Raw genomic sequence first — 14,642 nt, 5'->3', positions numbered from 1 at the left:
GATTTTAAAAACTACTTGAAAAATACAAAATACACAACAAAACTATTCAATACAGTAACGTGAGTAAATGTATTTCGTTACTTTCCACCTCTGCAACTAGTGTATTCTTCTTGTGATGATGCGTCTTGAGGTAATCTCATACCATCATGTGTTGCAATTCTCAGAATGTTTCTCAGACCGACATCCTCCACAACACTAATCGGCCTGCAGTCTGTAGCTATCCACTTCGCTATGGCATTTGTTAGCTTCTCTTGCCTTTGTTTATCTATACTTCTCCCACACGCTGCATCTAACGTAGTCTGCTGATGCGCCACTTTGTTTCGTTGAATGATTTGCTGTTGTCAACTGTGTGTATTGCATTTTGTGTAACTAATATATATTATTGTTAGAACTGTAGTGGAGCCATCATGTGATCCCTCAGATTGGCCAGTTAAGCCCCCTACAGTAGGTGTGGAACCTGGGGAGTTGCTGTAAACATCTAGACAAACTTTGATATTGAGGCTCCTTCGGTCAATCCTGGCTAAGCCCGAACCAAGAGTGTGTTAATAAGTTATGACTTACAGTAAACCATGTGTGTTTGCATCTAGTTGTCAACTAGGAAAAAGTATTGCAAAACAGAATTGTCCTTGTTAACTACAGCTTTAGCCCAATCATTTCATATAATGAAAAATGACATTTTCATTACTGAGAACATACAGTGATGAAAATGTCTTTGTGCCACCACCTTTCTTTTTTTATCAATTCCTCCTCCTGTTCCTTTCTCACCTCCATCCTTCACTCGCTCTGATTCCGGCTCTGCGGTGACAACCCCAAGCCCATCTCATGCATCAGCTGTCAGGCCAGGATTCGTCACTGGCGGGGGGCTGGAAGAGTGAGATATCTCACCGCCTGAACATCTTGACTTGGAATTTATGCTGATGATGACTCCCATTGCCCTTTAGCGATCCTTCTGTTGCCTCTTTGCTGGAGCGCAGTCCTCCGACATCGGCATGATTACGATCTTGCTGTGGTCTACTGTCTCTTTCTGTTTCTCTTTCACTCTCTTTCAACAACTCTCACTCTCTCACTGTCCCCGTCTTTGTTCAAAAGACTTCTGGGTCACCATTACCCCAGAACGAGATTTTGCAAACTCTGGCTCCCTTTGTTTCTGCCATTCAGCAAAGTTCACTATCACAACAGGGCAAAAGATTTTTTTTTTTAAAGAAGAAAAAAAGGAACGGATTAATTGCTTTAATCTCAGAAATAATGATTGTTCAGGCCTTGTTTAAAAGGTAAAATGCATGTAAGGATCTCTATTGTGCAAACAGCACCTCTAAATCTCTATCTACTGTATGTTTTAAATATCAATCCTCTCATCTAAGTCTTTGCCAGAATCAAATGCTCATCAATCAACTTATTTCACAAAATTTCAAACTGTTAATGTTCAAGCTGTGTCATCCGGAGGTTGGGCACAATCTGAAGAGTGTACAAGGTACCGATAAATTTATGTCTTTAGTTTTTGCTCTCTTTTTTTTCTTTCTTCCTCAGCATCTTGCAGCCAGATATGGGGAAAAAGTCCAAGTACAAGACTTCAGTGAAGAAAAAAACTCTCAACCCTGAATTCAATGAGGTACAACGTCCGTCCTGCTCTCGAAGTATCACAATACACCTGTCAACTTCTTTCATTTTCTATACTGAGCTCAAGATCATGCTCTGTAGTGTATCTGAGGTTTGGATGAGCATGGCAATTAAGCATACCTTTTTACACTTCCTTCAGATCTGACGTTCTTTACTTGAATGTGTTCTCAGCATCAATCTGCATGTTTTTACTGAAAATGCACTAAATTACGTATTCAGTTCCTTTCAACTCTCATGTCAATGAATCATTTATATAAATATCCTCTTGTGTGCACCACCTGCACAGGAGTTTTCATATGAAGTTACCCTGGACCAGCTGGCAAAGAAAACCCTGGAGATCTCTGTGTGGGACTACGACTTGGGAATGAGCAACGACTTCATAGGTAGGCTGAGAAAAAAACTGAAAGGAGGAGTGGAGAGGGAAGCTGTAGCAGCAAAGTAGATGACTGTACCAGAGTGTTTGAATAAAAGCGGCGCAATTGCAGAAAACATAAAAACCAGGCCAAGCGTGGGTGGAGGGAGATCGGAGAGAGGAAAAAAAAAAAGAAACGTGAAAAGACGGGGGGTAATTATGAGGCTTGAGGAGAATGATTTGAGCGAGCAAAAGAGAGCTTGAGTGGAAAAGGAAATGGAGATGCATTTAGCAATCAAAAAGGATCTCCATCCTTGGTGCACTTGGCACATCAGATCGCTGCTGCTTCGTCAGACTGCTTAACGGCTTTGGCATTGCCTGATGTGTATATCACGGCAATAGAGCACATTGGAGCTCAGGGACTGATGGGGAACTAGTGGTGAGGCACATGAGAATGGATTACCACCCTGTGAGCTTGAAGGCCTTCAGATCAAAGCGTTTTACTGTGTCTGATGTGTGTGTGCACATGAGTGTGAGGCTGTGTGCTGTGTGGGAGACATCAGTGTTTAGATAAGCTCAGTGAGTCATTAGCCCCACCGGGAGAAAAGGCCATCAGTCTAACGTACAGCCCCCAGATTCCCCCTGACCATTATCATTACAGGTTTAGCTACATCGGCCTGCCAGTTATGTTAATTGAGGCTGGGAGAAAAATGACACTGACCAAGAAGAATAGAGAAAACGAGTTTGATAAAGAGGCAGAGTGAGCATAACTCCAGTGCACCTGTATCAGAGTGAGAGCAATAACAAGTGGTCTAATAGGCTTAGCCGAAAAGATATAGAGGATGTGACACAGTAAAAGGTGAGATTTCAGAGATACATGGAAGGGAAAACTGAACAATGAGAGAATAAATGTGAGGGCAAAAGTACGAAAAAAAACACAGGCAATAAATCAAGTGGATGACTTGTGGGAAAGATCAGTTCAGAGATGGGAATTTCATCTTTTCCATAAATCAAATCTAAACCTCTTGTAAAACCTCACAGAAAACAGGATACAACTGCTAAAGAAACTAAAGAGACGCTATAGATACAGTACCAAGTACAGTACAGCGTCTATAAGTCTTTTGGCACAAGTGAAGTCTCAAGTCAATTGAGACAAGTTCAAATCGATTTTCCAGTAGGGCTGAGTCGATATGATACCCCAGATCAGTATATCAGTATCCACATTAAATACAGTTTATACATCAATGTCTTTATAATGTGATTCAGCTGTAAATTACGTTCTTTCATTTTAATCAGAGTGGGCCACCTTCGCTTCCTCTAATCTCCCTTAAAATTCCAAAGAGTTTTATGCAGTAAGGTACTGGATACAGAAGTGTTTGTATATGTTCAGAATGGCTGCGCTTGAAGAGAGAGGGGCGAGACGCAATGATTTGCGCAGTTGTGAATGATGGCGCACACATTTGGACATTCTCTTTTCAAAGGCATCCTGCATGCTGAAAAGTTAAAATCCTGCATACTTTCTCACCTACGCACACCTGCCCAATCGCTTGGGCAAAGTGGTGATGCTTGTTGGACTGTCGGTTTTGCAAAGTTGCTTAAGTTGTCGGATACGATGAACGATGATCCGACAAGAGACTTGATTTGAAGCAAGATATTTAGTTCACCACGTGTTTCTTGAGTATCTGCTGGTATGCGGCAGATGCGCAACAGGGAGAAATGTTGTTAGGGGTAAGAAATAAGCAGACAGAGAACAGGGTCAAACTTGTGTGAGTGTTGCTGCACACCTGCTCGCCAGCCTGAGTGTCAGCATCACCCTCGTCTGTGCCATCTCCTCAGGCTCTGGTGCCTCATCCCTCTTCTGTCCCCCAACACGTCAGGATGGCTGACCGTTTGTCACTAGCAATCCGCAGGCTCAGAGAACACTTCATCGATCTCTGTGTGGAGGTGGTGGGAGTTTGGTGGGGGTGGGGGCGGAGGTGACCAAGTGTTGTGCGTGATTATCCTATTGAAACTCTGTCAATAGATTTTGACCATGTGTCTGTGTGTAAAACGGAAGGGAAGGAGGATGCAGGATAGGAAACACTTAAAGGCTGTTCCTCTCCTTCCACAAGCAGCATCTCAGGCAGCGTTCAGTGCCGAACTCGGATGAGATCAACAATCGAGCCTTGTTTGCTCGCAGCAGTCGTTTTCCACATTTTCCAAGGCGCTGTTAGAAGGCAGCATTGCCAAAATACCGTGTTTTAAACTTCACGCTCCATTAACTGTGCAATCACAGCCAAGGGAATGGCTTTGTAATAACCTCGGTGTGACAACTGCCTGCACCTCTCTGTCTTACAGTCTGCCTCTCCACCAACGCCTCCATTACCTCCGCTCACTTTCACCTGAGTCATTTCCTGCTTCTCTATATATTAACCCCCCCCCCCGATGTTATTTCAATAAATCTTTCGTTATCTAAATCTCTCCGTCTTGTAACTCCCAAGCTAGCAGTCTATTTCTCTTTCTCTCTTCTGCCTGGAGGAATTTGTTTCAAGTGTCTGTTTACTTCCTTCTTTGCTCCCATGTCTGTCTGCCAGTCATTCATTGGCATGAATGTTGATGTACATTATTGCTGAAGCTCAATTACATTAATGAATATTAGATTTAAAAAAAAAAAATGTCTGACAGTCTGTCCCCATAAATACAAGTACTGCACTTAAATTTTGATGTACTTGCACTTGCTCGATTATTTACATTTTATGCCACTATGTACTACCCGACTACATTTCTGACGGGACAATTGTACTTTTTATCTGACAGCTGTAGTTACTAGTTACTTTTCAGGATAAGATTTACTTAAAAACATATGATAAGCTTATAAAATAAAATGCATTGTCCTTGTTTTCACATACAAGGAATTTGCTTTGGTGTATTGGTGCATAACAAACATAATAAGAGAAAAAGAAATTGAAAGCAAGTGTTGCAAGAATCAAGAAACCTAGAATAAAAGAAAATTACAATAAAAATATGAATGAAAAATATGTGTCCTTGTCAATGGGGGTCCCGGGCCTTGTTGATTAATCCAGTTTTAGAAGGGAAGAAACTGTTTTTGTGGCTTGAGGTTTTGGCCTTACGTTACACATAATCAGGTGGCCAGAAACACGACTCCAAATGAATGATAACTGCTGGATTTGTAAACAAGCTGCCAACCAGTTCAACGTCAGTTTTGTGTTCACAACTTGTTTCTGCTGCCCCTAAGTGACAGACAAAAACAGTTATTGAAGATTTAAGTTTTCTCCTTTGTGAGAGGCCCAAAAGGTTAAAATTATTCAATATTTCACAAAAAAAAATCTAAGACAAGAGAAGATGAGGAACGTCCAAAACACTGCATAACAAATCTGTGTTTGGTTCTTCTTTTCTCTCCCATTAATCATCTCACATCCCCCTTGGATTTATCTTGTGACCCTTTTGGAGGGACCCGACCCCTAGGTTGGGAACCACTTTGCCATATTATAAACTAGCTCCACCTTGACCAGCTACAACAGTGAAATGCAGCATGTGTATTGATCCATTAGTACTGACACTTAAATACTTACTTTGTTGTATTCATACTTTTACATAAGTAAAGTATCTAAGTACTTATTCCACTACTGCTCTTTCTTTCTTTCTTTCTTTGATCCTCCTAATTTCTGTCTCCTTTTCCTCACCAACTAACAACTTCCCATCGCCTCCTGATTCTTCTCTGTTTCTGCATCTTGGTTTGCAGGTGGAGTGGAGCTGGGCATCACGGCAAACGGACAGAGACTCAGACACTGGTTTGACTGTCTCAAAAACAAAGGGAAGAAAGTGGAGTACTGGCATACGCTCACACAGCAAGGAGCCCCGAGCGGTGACAAACCGGACTAGATTACACAAGACCTTCATGCACACACACACACACACACACACACACACACACACACACACACACACACACACACACACACATTTGTCTCACTGGAAGATGGTTGATAACAGAGACCAAGTAAAGCCCTAAAAAGAGCAAAGGATAAAACATGCAATAATAATAATGTTGAAAATGATCATATAACGCCAATAATTACTGCAGCAAGTATTAGTTTATGATATTCATACTAATATTAGTTATGGTAATAAGGTGTAATCTGAATACTTTTATTTTTTTATTTTTTTTTAAAGGTGAACCAAATTGTGACGATGTCCTCCATTAAAGTGTTGACGTAACAAAACAATACTCACAAAATTGTGCTTTAGACCCTATTGTATTGTGGAAGTCGCTCATATTCTGTCATTCAAATTGACACCTAATGAAGAGATTTGAGATTAATGTACTCAGAGTTAATTCAGTGAAAAATGCCAAAAGTACGTATGTGCACGCTAGTGACTCATAATGTGGTATATAGTTACAGGAGTGGGAATGTTATGGAAGGGTGATTATGTACTGGAGAAGTTTCTATTTTAGTGGTTGTTGATCTGATGCAAAACAACATACCGTATTATAAAGCACAAAATGATCCATTTCATGGATTTGTACCTTTACTGTTCAGTGTTCTTGTTCTTATGTCTTTTATTGTCTATAAGTGACAGTGGCTTTCTATACACCTTCATATCAGACATTAATGTGTCAGTGTGTGCGTGTGGGCATGTGTGTGCGTGCATGAGGGCTATGAGAATATGAGTGCCTACATTTTCTGTCCGTGCAGTGTGTCTATATGTATTCACATCACAGCCCATTTTCAAATGTCTCCCATCCAACTTCACAAGCACAGAGGTGTGAAGAAATAATAACAAAGGACAAGAAGGCACATACAAGTGAGAGGTCCTCCGCTGCCACCACCACACGCCTCAGTGGTGTGAGCGTTCCTGGCTGGGGGGACACTGACAAGCTGTCAATCATGTGTGCCAGACACTTTGCCATCTCTCTCTCCTGTTGCCAGACAGTCAAAAAGCAACTTTAAGAATGGAATATATCTTGATGCGTAACCTCTGACAGCTCTTTTTGACTTTCTCGATGAAAGGCTAAACTGATATTGCTTTTTGGAGGTGCCATTTGTACCTTTACTTTGCAGCGGCATTATGAACCAGATTTAAACAGGACCCAAGCAGGCTTACCTCAGTGACTCCAATTCTGCTCCAAAAAAGTCACAGATGATGCAACATTTTCTCCCTGCACGGCAATATCGCAGCAGTAATGTATTAATTTGAAAATACAGGCATGTGATTGGTCCTGTTATCTGATTAATGAGCATAGGGCTGCCCAAAATCTTGAAAATAATCCACCTTTGTTGCGTTTTTGAGAGGATGTAAAATGTTATGTAAAAGAAATGTGGCAGAATTCTACACCAACCTTTAGAGGGAGTCATAGCTGTGATCAATGTTGCATTCATCCCATTATTTCTGACCTATTAAATATCAGGTTTGTAGAGGCATATATTTTATCCTCTGGACAGGGGACACTGGGACTACACTGTCTGTGACACAGGATTACCTCCCTGAGATAAACTGTGTAGTTAGTAGAGATGCCCCCCACCCACATGCCTGTTATGTGTCTCGATGCATATCTCTGCATAGCGATGGTGTATATGGGCTTGACTATCACTGAATCATTTAAATGCCTGCCAGAATATCAAATGCACTTCCCCGGTTCACCTATCACTATAGCTCTGGCCATACACTGGTTCACAAAAGCACACCCACAGTCGGTCAGTGGCCTCCGGGACTTTTTCTAACTGTTGAATCGATCCGGCCGCTCATATTCTTGGTGTCCTTCAACAACCTTGTGAATGTCTCATCGTTGACTGCAAAACAAAATGGATCCTTCAGTGGTGAATTAGGTTCAGAATAAAAAGGGCTTGGGCATTATTGTAACAGTAGGCTTAAACACATTTTCAGTTAGACCTTAAATGACTTTAAGAAGAGGTTTGGGCAAGGTTTATTCTGTACTTTCTCTATGCACATCAGAACTCCCAGCACGTCGGCAGTGAGGTAATCAAACCAAAACAACAACATTATGTTATCCTGGCTCCAAAGATGCATTTCTGGGAATACTCGGTACTTTGATTGGGGTAGGCTGGGTGACAGTCATCTAATAGAGTTCACATTTTTAGGCTGGATGGTTGCTTATTCCCGTCTCTGGATATGTTGGTTTTGTTAACGGTCGCCAAATTTTCGGACTCTTGTCTATTGACCCCGCTTCGCTTACGTAATCATTTTATCTGCAATACAGCTGCATGTTTAGCAATCACTATCAGCTTGTATAATAGAGTGCAACCATAGCTGATCATTCTGAATGCTGATGTGTTTACAGTCTATGCCATCAGTGTGTATTTGTTTGTTTGTGAATACAATGATTCAGGGTATTTTTTGCTCCGTTGCTGTGCTTTGCCAAGCAAGCTATTGCTTTAAAAAAACAAAACCTTTACTGTCACAGATTTTGACACTTCGTCTTCCTTCAATTGATATCGCTGGTAATGATGCAGGATGGCAAAAGGCGAATGAGATGGGGAGTTCACTACTGCAGTCCCTGTGTATTCACTGTCAATGTCAATCACACGGTATGGCTGCCATCCTGTGGTGGGTTTGTGTAACTACTTCGCAAATAAATTGAAGTTGTTTCAGTGGTTGTCTGTCTTCTTTTGAATGACACGTGATCCACATTGTGCTTAATTCTTCAAAAACATGAGACAGGCAGCATATGTGATGAGTAAATATGTGTTTATTCATCATCATCATTGAAAACAATTCACATCTAGGCCTTGATATGTTTTGTGAGGGTCACTGCTCACTTTAGTAACTACTAGAAGCATTACTGATACTGGATTTATTTTGTGTGAAAGCACAGTAAGATAAATGAATGTATTTCCTTTTTGTAAGACAGCCTTTGTTTACCATATCTTTGTTTCTTTCCTGCCCTTTTGCCCATCTGTTACATCTCCACTCTCGCTCTTTTCTGTGTCTGTCTGTCCTCCCCCATACTCTCTCTCACGGCTCGGTCACTCTGCCAATAAAGAGTGGCACATTGGCCTGGTCACTCCACAGCAGCATGATGAAAGGCCGCAGGGCAGAGAAGGAAGGGAAGGAGCGAGAGAATGAGACAGTGGTGACGGCCCCGGCCTCAACTCCTTGTTCGGTCAGTGCGAGGAAGGCTCGGTGTCTGGCATCGTCCAGAACCAACCTCTCTTCAGAGTAGAGACCACACAGGTTAGCATCCTCGAAGAGTGACGACAGTCCTGTTTGGGGAAAAGGGAGAGAAAAGTGCAAAAAGTTGATTGGGGGGGAGCAGTGATAAAGGCAAAGTAAGTGGATCAGAGCTACAGCTACAGGAAGATCAAAGAGCAGAAGGGTGTGCTTATTTCACAAATAAGACTTAATAGCTGTAGATAAAGTAATAGCCTACACAAGCTGAAAGCATTGGTGGGTTTTCAATGTGTGGTATTAATGAGCTGAATAAGCCTGATGGACAGAAAACAACATGAAAGATGAACAAACCTAATTTCTTCATAAGTATGTTCATGTCCGGCTGGATATCCAGCTTGATTCGGGGCAGAGTGACCTCGATAGGCTGAGGAGACGTTGCTTTCACTTGTTCTATCATTTTAAGCACCGCTGTGTCCGTCATCCTCTCCTCCACCTGCTGCAGGTCAGTCACTTTGTTGGAGCGAGGCAGCAAAATGTAAAGACTGCTGTCCCCCGTGAGAGCAAACCTCGCCACCTGTTGGCAAATTAAAAAATCAAGGTGTGTATAGCAGACAACATTGAGACAACTGCCTTCCCCAAGACCCCCGCTTCAAATATTCTATTGTAAAAAGAGTTATTGATAATGCAAGATGAAACAGTTAATATTATTGGATTGTGTCTCCCCTATTATTATTCTTTGTTGTACTTTGATTCTGGGGATATTCATGTTCCAAATTTTGGAACTACAGGTTCTATATTGTTTTGGGAGATGTAATGATGCCATGCAGTCAATTAGATTGTGAGCTGTGGACTATAACCTGGGTAATGCCTAGATTTGTTTACATTTTGGAAAATTAGCACCAGGAAAAGTAATTAGCAGTTCCTGTTTGCAACATACCCATGAATGTACACACAACTACCATTGGATTACTTTGATACTAAAGCAAACTTAACGTGGTGATTCTTAAGCAAGTTATGGAGTCATAAGGAGCATCCTTTTTCTATGATTGTATGGTGGATTTATGGAAGTTTATTCACGATGGACATTAAAAATGATATCCTCAAAAACTAAGTCACAACACTGAATATAAAAATATGTTTCATGTCTGTGAAGTCACATTTGAAGGAGTTACTGTATGACTCGAAGGGGTGCACATTTTGACGCAATTTCACCTTTCATCTCACAGTACCTTTGCCTCACATGTCCCCCCCCCCCTCCACGCACGCACACACACATACACACACATACCCTTGACTCTCCTCACAGTTTAAAAAACCTCTGCTATGGGTGTTGGCTGTTCCTTACCTGCGCCTTTAGCTCAACAACATATGTCATAGCTGCCATGTATTTCTGGTGATAAAGGAGCGGCACATTCACCAGATCACCATCCAGTTTTGTGAAAAGCCCTTTCCTGGGTTTCATATCATACTTAACCTTCCACTGACCTGAAATGCACATAAACAGTGTATTAGTTTCCACCATTTCCATATGCACATGTTGTGCACACAAACTTTACTGACCACTGAAGGAGACAGCGTTGAGCAGCATCAGCTGTGTACTGGGTGATACGGAGTCAACCAAATGTTGGATTTTATTGTTAGTCTTATTAGCCACCCAGCTGTTGATCATGTCTGTGCTCTCCTTGCTGGTTTCAAGCAGCCTGGTGGGCTCCGCTTCATAGAACTGAATGGACTGGTTAGTAAAGGACTCGCTCAGATTCATTTCTAAAGGAAGAGAACAGAGAAAGCATTATGAGCTACAGAGATAGAGATCCTTTTGTATACACTCAGAATCACTGCAACCATCTCTTTGACTGCAGAGGAGCTATTTTGCGAGCTTCACACAGTGATAGTAATACGTGGGTTATAGTAGATCTGAGAGGCCATCTGCAAGGAGCCGGCCAACTTCTCTCTCAGCTTCTTCATCTGCAGGTGAACACAGTGGAAGTCATGAGGCACACAGACCGCCCTCTCAATGGCTTTACGAGTGTGAGCCCTTGCACCTGAAGGTAACAGGATGAAGAAAAGACGGGGGGGGGATTAGATAAACTGTACATTAGAGTGATATTGAAAGCTGCAAAGTATGTCTGACATTCAATATAAGTAGAGAAAAACTCCTGTGACATTTCAAAGTGAGAAACATTTTTATGTAACTTCTGAGTCATATAAGTTCATCTTGTCTATATGTACACAGGTAACAAAGGGATAATGTTGCTTTTAGAGCAAATTATCTACGGTCCGTATCATTTTAAATTTTTCTTATTGTCAACAAATCTCATGAAAAGACAAAACCATCAATGCATTAGTCTGTCCCCCAAATACTTCCCCTGCCTGTTGGTGGCTCTCCGCCCTATGCCCATTTGTCATACTGCAGGTATAAGATTTTTTAAGGCAAAATAATTTACTTAGAGAGCTGTGCCCTGTAGTTTATCAAACTTTTTTCAAACTGGAGGAAATTTTGCCCATGTTCATCGTGGCTCAGAGATGCATTTTTTAAAGTATTTAGACAACAATGGAGTTCTGTGACACAGAGGAATAAGCTATATCAGACTTTTGACACCCAGGCAATATTTCAACTCATTGTTGGCTTCTGGTCTTTTCATAGGATATGTTGAATATAAGAATACTTTTATAATATTTAAGAGTAATTAATAATCATTATGTTGGTTAAAAAAAAGGAAGTAACCTGCTTCCTTTGTCATACCTAACAACAAATGAGACAGTGCCCCGCTAATACTGATAGGAGAGAAGAGCAAGTTGCTGGAGGGTTGGGATTCTCTGAGGAAAGAATACAGCTTCATGGAAAACTCTGTGATGGATTCCTGCAACATGGGTTCCCCTGTGCGACTGTTCTCATCCTGGCAGGGCTCCCATGCTGTGGTGAAGCCGATGCACGAGTAAGGAGCATCGGTAGCAGCAACTGAAAGAAAGTTAAGCAGACAGTTAAAATGTACATAAATGTTGTACCTAATTTTTACATGTGCAATAACATAGATAGAAAATGTTGCTAAACCTGCCTTCAACAATGAGATATACAGAGCTCAGCAACTTCCCCTCAGCAGAACATATGTAAAGTCCAGTATCCTCCATGACAGTGTTTCTGATTATGCTGGTCTGATCATTGTCGAGTGGATAAAGCAGCTCCACTCTCTTATTATCATCTTCAGGATTCAGCCTCGTCGTCATGTTAGGACCCGTCTCTTTGAACCAAAGTGCATCGGCCTTTACTTGGCTGGAAGGTGGGAAATAGCACGGGAGGTGAGCGGTAGAGCCTTCAGTTACCTTAATGGTATAGCTAATGGATGCTGCAGAGAGAGGCACAAATTGTTGAAGATTAGGCCTATATGTATCCATTCTACCCAAATTCAAAATGCTCCACTGTTTATGAAAGAAGAGAAGTGTTCTATGTTCCTCACCATCAACTTTAATGTCGTATGTCCTTATCATCTCCATATTATTCTCCTTTATGAAACATGTGTACTTGCCTTCATTGGCAGCAGTAACCGGGGATATAGAGAGATACCTGCCATCCTGTTTAACTCTAGGTGAGCCAGGGGACTGATCACTGAGATTTACATCTTTACCTGTATTCAGAAAAAGATCAAACAGAATAAATAACTGTGTACTTTAGAAATACAGTGAGAATAGTGGTGGTAGTTATGGAAATATAATAAGACCATTGAATTTCCAGGTGATGGCCGCTTCAGAGAAGTCAGTTTGAAATGAGAGACATGGCAGCTCCAGAGTGGAACCAGGAACCACCCAGAGATGTGCACATGAAGAAAGCTAAATAGAAACACAATGTTAAATGTGTGAGGGGAAAGCTGCCAAATTCAACAATCAAGAAGGATTAGGTTTAAGCCCTTTGGGTAACCAGTATACTAATGGCTGTAGAAAATATTGGTAAACATTCTGCCTGAGCTATAATGTCTTAGGTAAGTTTACCTCAAAAATGAGCTGCAGCAAGACACAAAGTACAGCCTGTAGTTTCATCTAAAACAGGAACAGAGCAAAGGGAGTAAAATGAGATTGGCAAATAGTTGATGGAGTTGTTTTGCAAGTAAGGATTTCAAAATGAAGTGGCACCAAGCCCTAAAAAAGATCAATAATGTGGCGCAATCTGTGAAACACAGCAATGTTGCCCATTATTAAAACTTTTTTAAACTGTGATCATTTATCCACAGCTTCCGTTTGCAATAAGTACACTGTTAGATTAATCACATAAAACATTTCATGTTTCACATTTCATGTTTCACATTTCATTTCATCACATTTCATTTACTGTTAACAGTAATGTATGCTATATTGTAAAAAATATTGCTTTGGTTCAGTGATTAATCAACACAAAAAGTCAGAGAAACATTAAATAACTCACAGCTCTTGAATTTCCAAATGTAGGCTATCCAAATCCGTTTTTTTTCCCACCAGTAATGTTTCTGCCACACCTGATCACTGTTCACTCCATCTACCACCTCTGACTGTCTGCTCCTCTAAACTGCATCCAACAATGACTAATCTGTGATTGTTGATTTAAAGATGTTTGTTTGCATAATGCAGGTCCTCTGACTTGCTGGAAATCACATGATTTCACATGTCAACAGATTCTAAGTTGGATGATTTATATTCCTGTTTTTGTTTGCCTTCATTGGATTTAATTTTTGCATTGCAAAGATATTTTATTAATTATGATATCAGTGCTTAAGTTGTTTTTTTATCATCAATTATACCTGCTCAATCTTGACCAGTGGAACATAGTTATGAGTATGTGGGGGTGGATAAGCAGTTTCACTTTGGCTTGTTTTCAATTTGCATAGAACATATTTTTGCCTAAAGTGTTTTACATAATTTGATTTTGCCAAAGGTGGCACTGGGTGGGATACACAGAACAGTGAAAGCTGAACTGAACACAAGCTGAGTTTTTGCTAATTGGCAGAAAACAGTGTTGCGGACAACAATTGTATCATATCAGTGAAGTACAAAATGATGGAGACAGTGTGCCAATAAGTGTTTTAATGGGATCATTACATTTTATTTTAAAATTTTAATTAGAGGATAACCCCCTTGAGATGCACCATATAGTGGGGGGGAGGGGGGTGCTCAAATAAATGAATTAGAACATTTTTAAGTACAGTTTTATTATTATTATTATTATTATTATTATTATTGTTATTGTTATTGTTATTGTTATTATTATTATTATGTGGGTATTGGTACAATCATGATTGCCAGCTGAAGGGACTTTACCCATTTTGATTTAACACTACAGCCTACTTTTTTTTAATTAGCAGTCACTTTATTTCAGCACATTTGTCACTTTTTTACATTAATGTATGTTAATTATTATATTGTTAATTCATTCATTTTTGAGGTTTGGACTATTAGTTGGACGAAAGAAGCATTGATGAGGTGTTACTATTTTCTAAGATTTTACAAACCAAACAATCAATCAAATCCATTGATTGTGATAATAACCCTTCAGGAAAATGATTAGCTGAAGTCCTAT

The 14,642-nt window shown here is 40.5% G+C and overlaps 2 protein-coding genes across 3 annotated transcripts in view; one reads left to right on the top strand and one right to left on the bottom strand.

Moving 5' to 3' along the window:
- Window positions 1–8,580, top strand: part of doc2d (double C2-like domains, delta) — a 72,782-nt gene extending 64,202 nt beyond the window's left edge. For both annotated transcript variants that reach the window (XM_039802846.1, XM_039802836.1), the window contains exons 9-11: window positions 1,528–1,609; window positions 1,904–2,000; window positions 5,712–8,580. In XM_039802846.1, the coding sequence (XP_039658780.1) occupies window positions 1,528–1,609; window positions 1,904–2,000; window positions 5,712–5,851 (319 nt within the window). In that variant the 3' untranslated portion in view covers window positions 5,852–8,580. The remainder of the gene's footprint in view (window positions 1–1,527; window positions 1,610–1,903; window positions 2,001–5,711) is intronic.
- A 78-nt stretch (window positions 8,581–8,658) lies between these two features.
- On the bottom strand, window positions 8,659–13,646 carry serping1 (serpin peptidase inhibitor, clade G (C1 inhibitor), member 1). Its single transcript, XM_039802822.1, has 11 exons — window positions 13,515–13,646; window positions 13,085–13,132; window positions 12,817–12,925; window positions 12,556–12,723; window positions 12,157–12,444; window positions 11,844–12,059; window positions 10,999–11,142; window positions 10,661–10,864; window positions 10,446–10,585; window positions 9,452–9,674; window positions 8,659–9,192 (listed from the first exon to the last, which is right to left on the bottom strand). Exons 2-11 carry the CDS (start codon window positions 13,130–13,132, stop codon window positions 8,945–8,947), a joined length of 1,788 nt encoding a protein of 595 aa, XP_039658756.1. The 5' UTR covers window positions 13,515–13,646; the 3' UTR covers window positions 8,659–8,944.
- Window positions 13,647–14,642: the final 996 nt, after the last annotated feature.

Source organism: Perca fluviatilis, chromosome 1 (assembly GCF_010015445.1).
Source record: "Perca fluviatilis chromosome 1, GENO_Pfluv_1.0, whole genome shotgun sequence".
Lineage (NCBI taxonomy): Eukaryota > Metazoa > Chordata > Actinopteri > Perciformes > Percidae > Perca > Perca fluviatilis.
This window is presented reverse-complemented; position numbering and strand designations above follow the sequence as displayed.

Bases quoted from the DNA above. Each gene is read 5' to 3' on its own strand.
- serping1 (XM_039802822.1), bottom strand. From the start codon at position 13,132: ATGAAACTACAGGCTGTACTTTGTGTCTTGCTGCAGCTCATTTTTGAG. The intron at 12,724-12,816 runs GTCTTATTATAT...TTCTGAATACAG, and splicing joins CATCACCTGGAAATTCAATG to GTAAAGATGTAAATCTCAGT. The intron at 12,445-12,555 runs GTGAGGAACATA...CTCTCTCTGCAG, and splicing joins ATACGACATTAAAGTTGATG to CATCCATTAGCTATACCATT.